The 10949-nt window shown below is 68.9% G+C and overlaps 1 protein-coding gene across 1 annotated transcript in view; it reads right to left on the bottom strand.

Moving 5' to 3' along the window:
- The window catches only part of ADCK1 (aarF domain containing kinase 1), a 20355-nt gene extending 10333 nt beyond the window's left edge, over positions 1–10022 (bottom strand). The window contains 3 exon segments of the mRNA XM_075615401.1: positions 301–384; positions 6744–6888; positions 9915–10022. Coding sequence (XP_075471516.1) covers positions 301–384; positions 6744–6878 — 219 coding nt within the window. The 5' untranslated portion in view covers positions 6879–6888; positions 9915–10022.
- Positions 10023–10949: the final 927 nt, after the last annotated feature.

The raw sequence follows: 10949 nt of genomic DNA on the forward strand, positions 1-10949 counted from the left end.
CACAGACACACTGCTCTGCACACACACACAGACACACTGCTCTGCCCACAGACACACTCTGCTCTGCACACACAGACACACTGCTCTGCACACACACACAGACACACTGCTCTGCCCACACAGACACGCTGCTCTGCCCACAGACACACTCTGCTCTGCACACACAGACACACTGCTCTGCACACACATGCTGCTCTGCCCACACAGACACTCTGCTCTGCACACACACACACTTTGTAGGTCCCTGTGGCAGCGAGGGGATTAAGCAGTACCCGCGTTTGCACATCATGCTGACTCTACCTGTGATCTGATGTCATCGTATTCCGGGGTCCCTGCAGGGACATGCTGCAGGTGGGATAGGTAATCAAAGCTGATGGCTGCCGTCTGTAAGAGGGACGGAGGAGAGGTGAAAGGGAGGAGAGGTGAAAGGGAGGAGAGGTGAGAGGGAGGAAAGGTGCGAGGAAAGGTGCGAGGGAGGGAGGAGAGAGGAAGGAGAGGTGCAAGGGAAGGAGGGAGGGAGGAGAGGTGCGAGGGAGGGGACGGACAGGTGTGGGGGAGTGAGGGAGGAAAGGTGCAAGGGCGGGAGGAGAGGGGCGAGGGCGGGAGGAGAGGGGCGAGGGAGGATATGTGTGAGGGAGGGGACGGACAGGTGTGGGGGAGTGAGGGAGGAAAGGTGCGAGGGCGGGAGGAGAGGGGCGATGGTGGGAGGAGAGGGACTGGGGCGGGCGGGAGGAGAGGTGGGAGGAGAGGGACTGGGGCGGGCGGGAGGAGAGGTGGGAGGAGAGGGACTGGGGCGGGCGGGAGGAGAGGTGGGAGGAGAGGGACTGGGGCGGGCGGGAGGAGAGGTGGGAGGAGAGGGACTGGGGCGGGCGGGAGGAGAGGTGGGAGGAGAGGGACTGGGGCGGGCGGGAGGAGAGGTGGGAGGAGAGGGACTGGGGCGGGCGGGAGGAGAGGTGGGAGGAGAGGGACTGGGGCGGGCGGGAGGAGAGGTGGGAGGAGAGGGACTGGGGCGGGCGGGAGGAGAGGTGGGAGGAGAGGGACTGGGGCGGGCGGGAGGAGAGGTGGGAGGAGAGGGACTGGGGCGGGCGGGAGGAGAGGTGGGAGGAGAGGGACTGGGGCGGGCGGGAGGAGAGGGACTGGGGCGGGCGGGAGGAGAGGGACTGGGGCGGGCGGGAGGAGAGGTGGGAGGAGAGGGACTGGGGCGGGCGGGAGGAGAGGGACTGGGGCGGGCGGGAGGAGAGGGACTGGGGCGGGCGGGAGGAGAGGGACTGGGGCGGGCGGGAGGAGAGGGACTGGGGCGGGCGGGAGGAGAGGTGGGAGGAGAGGGACTGGGGCGGGCGGGAGGAGAGGTGGGAGGAGAGGGACTGGGGCGGGCGGGAGGAGAGGTGGGAGGAGAGGGACTGGGGCGGGCGGGAGGAGAGGTGGGAGGAGAGGGACTGGGGCGGGCGGGAGGAGAGGTGGGAGGAGAGGGACTGGGGCGGGCGGGAGGAGAGGTGGGAGGAGAGGGACTGGGGCGGGAGGAGAGGGACTGGGGCGGGCGGGAGGAGAGGGACTGGGGCGGGTGGGAGGAGAGGGACTGGGGCGGGCGGGAGGAGAGGGACTGGGGCGGGCGGGAGGAGAGGTGGGAGGAGAGGGACTGGGGCGGGCGGGAGGAGAGGTGGGAGGAGAGGGACTGGGGCGGGCGGGAGGAGAGGTGGGAGGAGAGGGACTGGGGCGGGCGGGAGGAGAGGTGGGAGGAGAGGGACTGGGGCGGGCGGGAGGAGAGGTGGGAAGAGAGGGACTGGGGCGGGCGGGAGGAGAGGTGGGAAGAGAGGGACTGGGGCGGGCGGGAGGAGAGGTGGGAGGAGAGGGACTGGGGCGGGCGGGAGGAGAGGTGGGAGGAGAGGGACTGGGGCGGGCGGGGAGGAGAGGGACTGGGGCGGGCGGGAGGAGAGGTGGGAGGAGAGGGACTGGGGCGGGCGGGAGGAGAGGTGGGAGGAGAGGGACTGGGGCGGGCGGGAGGAGAGGGACTGGGGCGGGCGGGAGGAGAGGTGGGAGGAGAGGGACTGGGGCGGGCGGGAGGAGAGGTGGGAGGAGAGGGACTGGGGCGGGCGGGAGGAGAGGTGGGAGGAGAGGGACTGGGGCGGGCGGGAGGAGAGGTGGGAGGAGAGGGACTGGGGCGGGCGGGAGGAGAGGGACTGGGGCGGGCGGGGAGGAGAGGTGGGAGGAGAGGGACTGGGGCGGGCGGGAGGAGAGGTGGGAGGAGAGGGACTGGGGCGGGCGGGAGGAGAGGTGGGAGGAGAGGGACTGGGGCGGGCGGGAGGAGAGGTGGGAGGAGAGGGACTGGGGCGGGCGGGAGGAGAGGTGGGAGGAGAGGGACTGGGGCGGGCGGGAGGAGAGGTGGGAGGAGAGGGACTGGGGCGGGCGGGAGGAGAGGTGGGAGGAGAGGGACTGGGGCGGGCGGGAGGAGAGGTGGGAGGAGAGGGACTGGGGCGGGCGGGAGGAGAGGGACTGGGGCGGGCGGGAGGAGAGGTGGGAGGAGAGGGACTGGGGCGGGCGGGAGGAGAGGTGGGAGGAGAGGGACTGGGGCGGGCGGGAGGAGAGGTGGGAGGAGAGGGACTGGGGCGGGCGGGAGGAGAGGTGGGAGGAGAGGGACTGGGGCGGGCGGGAGGAGAGGTGGGAGGAGAGGGACTGGGGCGGGCGGGAGGAGAGGTGGGAGGAGAGGGACTGGGGCGGGCGGGAGGAGAGGTGGGAGGAGAGGGACTGGGGCGGGCGGGAGGAGAGGGACTGGGGCGGGCGGGAGGAGAGGTGGGAGGAGAGGGACTGGGGCGGGCGGGAGGAGAGGTGGGAGGAGAGGGACTGGGGCGGGCGGGAGGAGAGGGACTGGGGCGGGCGGGAGGAGAGGGACTGGGGCGGGCGGGAGGAGAGGGACTGGGGCGGGCGGGAGGAGAGGTGGGAGGAGAGGGACTGGGGCAGGTGGGAGGAGAGGGACTGGGGCGGGCGGGAGGAGAGGTGGGAGGAGAGGGACTGGGGCGGGCGGGAGGAGAGGGACTGGGGCGGGCGGGAGGAGAGGGACTGGGGCGGGCGGGAGGAGAGGGACTGGGGCGGGCGGGAGGAGAGGGACTGGGGCGGGCGGGAGGAGAGGTGGGAGGAGAGGGACTGGGGCGGGCGGGAGGAGAGGTGGGAGGAGAGGGACTGGGGCGGGCGGGAGGAGAGGTGGGAGGAGAGGGACTGGGGCGGGCGGGAGGAGAGGTGGGAGGAGAGGGACTGGGGCGGGCGGGAGGAGAGGTGGGAGGAGAGGGACTGGGGCGGGCGGGAGGAGAGGGACTGGGGCGGGCGGGAGGAGAGGTGGGAGGAGAGGGACTGGGGCGGGCGGGAGGAGAGGTGGGAGGAGAGGGACTGGGGCGGGCGGGAGGAGAGGTGGGAGGAGAGGGACTGGGGCGGGCGGGAGGAGAGGTGGGAGGAGAGGGACTGGGGCGGGCGGGAGGAGAGGTGGGAGGAGAGGGACTGGGGCGGGCGGGAGGAGAGGTGGGAGGAGAGGGACTGGGGCGGGCGGGAGGAGAGGTGGGAGGAGAGGGACTGGGGCGGGCGGGAGGAGAGGTGGGAGGAGAGGGACTGGGGCGGGCGGGAGGAGAGGTGGGAGGAGAGGGACTGGGGCGGGCGGGAGGAGAGGTGGGAGGAGAGGGACTGGGGCGGGCGGGAGGAGAGGTGGGAGGAGAGGGACTGGGGCGGGCGGGAGGAGAGGTGGGAGGAGAGGGACTGGGGCGGGCGGGAGGAGAGGTGGGAGGAGAGGGACTGGGGCGGGCGGGAGGAGAGGTGGGAGGAGAGGGACTGGGGCGGGCGGGAGGAGAGGTGGGAGGAGAGGGACTGGGGCGGGCGGGAGGAGAGGGACTGGGGCGGGCGGGAGGAGAGGTGGGAGGAGAGGGACTGGGGCGGGCGGGAGGAGAGGGACTGGGGCGGGCGGGAGGAGAGGGACTGGGGCGGGCGGGAGGAGAGGGACTGGGGCGGGCGGGAGGAGAGGGACTGGGGCGGGCGGGAGGAGAGGTGGGAGGCGAGGGACTGGGGCGGGCGGGAGGAGAGGTGGGAGGCGAGGGACTGGGGCGGGCGGGAGGAGAGGTGGGAGGAGAGGGACTGGGGCGGGCGGGAGGAGAGGGACTGGGGCGGGCGGGAGGAGAGGGACTGGGGCGGGCGGGAGGAGAGGGACTGGGGCGGGTGGGAGGAGAGGGACTGGGGCGGGTGGGAGGAGAGGGACTGGGGCGAGCGGGAGGAGAGGTGGGAGGAGAGGGACTGGGGCGGGCGGGAGGAGAGGTGGGAGGAGAGGGACTGGGGCGGGCGGGAGGAGAGGTGGGAGGAGAGGGACTGGGGCGGGCGGGAGGAGAGGTGGGAGGAGAGGGACTGGGGCGGGCGGGAGGAGAGGTGGGAGGAGAGGGACTGGGGCGGGCGGGAGGAGAGGTGGGAGGAGAGGGACTGGGGCGGGCGGGAGGAGAGGTGGGAGGAGAGGGACTGGGGCGGGCGGGAGGAGAGGGACTGGGGCGGGCGGGAGGAGAGGGACTGGGGCGGGCGGGAGGAGAGGTGGGAGGAGAGGGACTGGGGCGGGCGGGAGGAGAGGTGGGAGGAGAGGGACTGGGGCGGGCGGGAGGAGAGGTGGGAGGAGAGGGACTGGGGCGGGCGGGAGGAGAGGTGGGAGGAGAGGGACTGGGGCGGGCGGGAGGAGAGGGACTGGGGCGGGCGGGAGGAGAGGTGGGAGGAGAGGGACTGGGGCAGGTGGGAGGAGAGGGACTGGGGCGGGCGGGAGGAGAGGGACTGGGGCGGGCGGGAGGAGAGGTGGGAGGAGAGGGACTGGGGCGGGCGGGAGGAGAGGGACTGGGGCGGGCGGGAGGAGAGGGACTGGGGCGGGCGGGAGGAGAGGTGGGAGGAGAGGGACTGGGGCGGGCGGGAGGAGAGGTGGGAGGAGAGGGACTGGGGCGGGCGGGAGGAGAGGTGGGAGGAGAGGGACTGGGGCGGGCGGGAGGAGAGGTGGGAGGAGAGGGACTGGGGCGGGCGGGAGGAGAGGGACTGGGGCGGGCGGGAGGAGAGGTGGGAGGAGAGGGACTGGGGCGGGCGGGAGGAGAGGTGGGAGGAGAGGGACTGGGGCGGGCGGGAGGAGAGGTGGGAGGAGAGGGACTGGGGCGGGCGGGAGGAGAGGTGGGAGGAGAGGGACTGGGGCGGGCGGGAGGAGAGGTGGGAGGAGAGGGACTGGGGCGGGCGGGAGGAGAGGTGGGAGGAGAGGGACTGGGGCGGGCGGGAGGAGAGGGACTGGGGCGGGCGGGAGGAGAGGGACTGGGGCGGGCGGGAGGAGAGGGACTGGGGCGGGCGGGAGGAGAGGTGGGAGGAGAGGGACTGGGGCGGGCGGGAGGAGAGGTGGGAGGAGAGGGACTGGGGCGGGCGGGAGGAGAGGTGGGAGGAGAGGGACTGGGGCGGGCGGGAGGAGAGGTGGGAGGAGAGGGACTGGGGCGGGCGGGAGGAGAGGTGGGAGGAGAGGGACTGGGGCGGGCGGGAGGAGAGGTGGGAGGAGAGGGACTGGGGCGGGCGGGAGGAGAGGTGGGAGGAGAGGGACTGGGGCGGGTGGGAGGAGAGGGACTGGGGCGGGTGGGAGGAGAGGGACTGGGGCGGGTGGGAGGAGAGGACTGGGGCGGGTGGGAGGAGAGGGACTGGGGCGGGCGGGAGGAGAGGTGGGAGGAGAGGGGACTGGGGCGGGCGGGAGGAGAGGTGGGAGGAGAGGGACTGGGGCGGGCGGGAGGAGAGGGACTGGGGCGGGCGGAGAGGTGGGAGGAGAGGGACTGGGGTGGGAGGAGAGGGACTGGGGCGGGCGGGAGGAGAGGGACTGGGGCGGGCGGGAGGAGAGGGACTGGGGCGGGCGGGAGGAGAGGGACTGGGCGGGCGGGAGGAGAGGGACTGGGGCGGGCGGGAGGAGAGGGACTGGGGCGGCCGGGAGGAGAGGTGGGAGGAGAGGGACTGGGGCGGGCGGGAGAAGAGGTGCGAGGGAGGATAGGTGTGAGGGAGGGGATGGACAGGTGTGGGGGAGTGAGGGAGGAAAGGTGGGAGGAAAGGTAGGTGGGAGGAAAGGTGGGCGGGCGGGAGGAAAGGTGCGCGGGCGGGAGGAAAGGTGCGAGGGCGGGCGGGCGGGAGGAAAGGTGCGAGGGCGGGCGGGCGGGAGGAAAGGTGCGCGGGCGGGCGGGAGGAAAGGTGCGAGGGCGGGCGGGCGGAGGAAAGGTGCGAGGGCGGGCGGGAGGAAAGGTGCGAGGGCGGGAGGAAAGGTGCGAGGGCGGGAGGAAAGGTGCGAGGGCGGGAGGAAAGGTGCGAGGGCGGGCGGAAAGGTGCTAGGGCGGGCGGGCGGGAGGAGAGGTGCGAGGGCGGGCGGGAAGAGCGGTGCGAGGGAGGGGAGCTGGGGAGGTGCGAGGGTGGGGAGGTGCGAGGGTGGGGAGGTGCGAGGGAGGGGAGGTGGGGAGGTGCGAGGGAGGGGAGGTGCGAGGGAGGGGAGGTGCGAGGGAGGGGAGGTGGGGAGGTGCGAGGGAGGGGAGGTGGGGAGGTGCGAGGGAGGGGAGGTGGGGAGGTGCGAGGGAGGGGAGGTGCGAGGGAGGGGAGGTGGGGAGGTGCGAGGGAGGGGAGGTGGGGAGGTGCGAGGGAGGGGAGGTGGGGAGGTGGGGAGGTGCGAGGGAGGGAGGAGGGGAGGTGCGAGGGGGGGGGGAGGAAGCTCAGCACACAACACACTGAGGAGAACTCACCGTCAGCACTGCTCTCCCGATCCGAACTACGCCAAAATCATTGGGGTCCAAGTACCGAGTCCCATACAGGAAAACCCCCGATGACGCGAGAGCAACAGAGGCCACGGACGCAAGTCTGAGAGCCCCCCTCACCATGACACCCACCCTGCAGAAGGGCACAGACAAGAAAATGAGTGACACTGCCCCCCCCAACCCCAAATAGACACAACCCCTACACAGTCCTATTGACTGATCTCCCAATGAGTGACACCGTTCTCCTACGAGTGACTCTGACCCACCCATTAAGTGACAGTGCCCCCCCCCGTATCCCTCCCATGAGTTGAGTGACACTGTCTCTGATTGAGTGACACAAACCTCTTAACGGCCGATGATAACGAAACCAATTTCGAGCTCTAGGGGTTAGGCAACCAGGTAGGTATATAGATGAATATGGTATAACGGCTGACACTGTTCTCCCAATGGGTGACACCGCTCCTTGAATAAGTTGAGTGACAGTGCACGCCCTACTCAATGAATGACAGTGCTGCGTCCCACTTATGAGGGACACCCCCTTTAATAAGGGTTAGAACTCCCCTCCCAAATGAGGGACCTTGCAACACTCTCCAATGAGGGACACTCACCCCTCCCCCCAAAATCCTTAGGCACACTGCCCCCCCTGAGCTGGGTGACACTGCCTCCCCCTGAGCTGGGTGACCCTGCCTCCCCCTGAGCTGGGTGACACTGCCTCCCCCTGAGCTGGGTGACACTGCCTCCCCCTGAGCTGGGTGACCCTGCCTCCCCCTGAGCTGGGTGACACTGCCTCCCCCTGAGCTGGGTGACACTGCCTCCCCCTGAGCTGGGTGACACTGCCTCCCCCTGAGCTGGGTGACACTGCCTCCCCCTGAGCTGGGTGACACTGCCTCCCCCTGAGCTGGGTGACACTGCCTCCCCCTGAGCTGGGTGACACTGCCTCCCCCTGAGCTGGGTGACCCTGCCTCCCCCTGAGCTGGGTGACCCTGCCTCCCCCTGAGCTGGGTGACCCTGCCTCCCCCTGAGCTGGGTGACCCTGCCTCCCCCTGAGCTGGGTGACACTGCCTCCCCCTGAGCTGGGTGCCACTGCCTCCCCCTGAGCTGGGTGACACTGCCTCCCCCTGAGCTGGGTGACACTGCCTCCCCCTGAGCTGGGTGACACTGCCTCCCCCTGAGCTGGGTGACACTGCCTCCCCCTGAGCTGGGTGACACTGCCTCCCCCTGAGCTGGGTGACACTGCCTCCCCCTGAGCTGGGTGACCCTGCCTCCCCCTGAGCTGGGTGACACTGCCTCCCCCTGAGCTGGGTGACCCTGCCTCCCCCTGAGCTGGGTGACCCTGCCTCCCCCTGAGCTGGGTGACCCTGCCTCCCCCTGAGCTGGGTGCCACTGCCTCCCCCTGATCTGGGTGACACTGCCTCCCCCTGAGCTGGGTGACACTGCCTCCCCCTGAGCTGGGTGACACTGCCTCCCCCTGAGCTGGGTGACACTGCCTCCCCCTGAGCTGGGTGACACTGCCTCCCCCTGAGCTGGGTGACACTGCCTCCCCCTGAGCTGGGTGACACTGCCTCCCCCTGAGCTGGGTGACACTGCCTCCCCCTGAGCTGGGTGACACTGCCTCCCCCTGAGCTGGGTGACACTGCCTCCCCCTGAGCTGGGTGACCCTGCCTCCCCCTGAGCTGGGTGACACTGCCTCCCCCTGAGCTGGGTGACACTGCCTCCCCCTGAGCTGGGTGACCCTGCCTCCCCCTGAGCTGGGTGACACTGCCTCCCCCTGAGCTGGGTGACACTGCCTCCCCCTGAGCTGGGTGACACTGCCTCCCCCTGAGCTGGGTGACACTGCCTCCCCCTGAGCTGGGTGACACTGCCTCCCCCTGAGCTGGGTGACCCTGCCTCCCCCTGAGCTGGGTGACCCTGCCTCCCCCTGAGCTGGGTGACACTGCCTCCCCCTGAGCTGGGTGACCCTGCCTCCCCCTGAGCTGGGTGACACTGCCTCCCCCTGAGCTGGGTGACCCTGCCTCCCCCTGAGCTGGGTGACCCTGCCTCCCCCTGAGCTGGGTGACACTGCCTCCCCCTGAGCTGGGTGACACTGCCTCCCCCTGAGCTGGGTGACACTGCCTCCCCCTGAGCTGGGTGACACTGCCTCCCCCTGAGCTGGGTGACACTGCCTCCCCCTGAGCTGGGTGACCCTGCCTCCCCCTGAGCTGGGTGACACTGCCTCCTCCTGAGCTGGGTGACACTGCCTCCCCCTGAGCTGGGTGCCCCCACACCCCCAGTGAGTGACACTGCCCCCACACCCCCAGTGAGTGACACTGCCCCCACACCCCCAGTGAGTGACACTGCCCCTACACCCCCAGTGAATGACACTGCCCCCACACCCCCAGTGAGTGACACTGCCCACACACCCCCAGTGAGTGACACTGCCCCCACACCCCCAGTGAGTGACACTGCCCCTACACCCCCAGTGAGTGACACTGCCCCCACACCCCCAGTGAGTGACACTGCCCCTACACCCCCAGTGAGTGACACTGCCCCCACACCCCCAGTGAGTGACACTGCCCCCACACACCCAGTGAGTGACACTGCCCCTACACCCCCAGTGAGTGACACTGCCCCCACACACCCAGTGAGTGACACTGCTCCCACACCCCCAGTGAGTGACACTGCCCCCACATCCCCCAGTGAGTGACACTGCTCCCACACCCCCAGTGAGTGACACTGCCCCCACACACCCAGTGAGTGACACTGCTCCCACACCCCCAGTGAGTGACACTGCCCCCACATCCCCCAGTGAGTGACACTGCTCCCACACCCCCAGTGAGTGACACTGCCCCCACATCCCCCAGTGAGTGACACTGCCCCCACATCCCCCAGTGAGTGACATTGCCCCTACACCCCCAGTGAGTGACACTGCCCCCACACCCCTAGTGAGTGATACTGCACCCCCAATGGGTTGAGTTGCATTGGCTCACAATGAATGAGGCTGCAGCCCTGTGTGATGCACCGATTCCTTATTATGTAACTATGTATCCTGTTATGAAACCTCCCCCGGTGCTGCCCCTTCTCCCCTGCAGATCACATGCCATGTACCCTCCCCCATTGTCCCTACAGCTGGCACTGCCCCCGCTGGCCCGCTCTCACCCAGGCACCCTCAGCTGCACTCACCAGCCCCTGACACCTATCTGCTCTAAACAGAAACTTTCACCCCCGCGCCGGCTCTTGGGACGGCCCAGGGCTGCGCAGTGAGCGCTGGGAGTTGTAGTCCAGGGCGGGGCTCAGGGGCATTGTGCAGAGAAACGGAGGAACACAGAAAAGCGGGGCTGGGAGAGACCAACGGGAATATAGTAGGGGGGGGGGGAGGAGGCGGTCAAACTCACATGTGTAACTACACATGTATCTGTCACGTAATGCGACCAGTGACACCTCTTTACATAATCTCTGTCTGTGAGATGCTCACAGGAATTCAGTGCCTGCTTCTTTATATAGAAAACAAGAATACACCATAGTGATAATAATAATAATAAGTAAAATTAAAAATATATATAAATATTTTTTTTTACCTTTACTTATTATTTTTAATTGTATACACGCACACGCTTTACCATTTTTCCAATAAAGAATATCACTTGTGAGCACATTCACATGTGTTAGACAGGTCTGCAACCCTGCCTTTCACCATTATCACCTAGCTTACAGTGCTTCCACTGCAGCAAGGGATTCTGGGAAACGACATGCAAATGAGCAAACGTGTCACCTTTTGCCTGGAATATTTTCATTTGCATGTCATTTCCCAGAATCCCTTGCTGCAGTGGGAGCAGGGGTGTTGGGTTTCAGTCACAGATAACATTCTTAGGCCGAGTCCATGCTCCCTGCTTGCTCGCTGAGGCGCAGGGAAAGCGGGTGCTTTCCCTGGCCTTGCGGTTGCTTACCGCACGCGCCGTCAGCGGGCCTTCAGGGGGCGGGCCGGGGGCGGGCGCGTCACTGGCCGGGGGCGGGCCAGTGATGTCACGTGAGCGGTTCGCCCTCATTGGGCGAACCGCTCACGTGAACGGCCTGTCTCACCGGCAAGCGGGGGAATTTTAAATTCCCCTAAGACCTGCGCTTCCGCAAGCCCGCGGAAGCGCAGGTGAGCCCCTACTAAAGCCGCTCTAATTGCGGCTGTAGAGGCTCAGTGCTGAGCGGGAGCGCGCCTCAGCGCGC

This window comes from Ascaphus truei, chromosome 9 (assembly GCF_040206685.1).
Source record: "Ascaphus truei isolate aAscTru1 chromosome 9, aAscTru1.hap1, whole genome shotgun sequence".
Taxonomy (NCBI): Eukaryota; Metazoa; Chordata; class Amphibia; order Anura; family Ascaphidae; genus Ascaphus; species Ascaphus truei.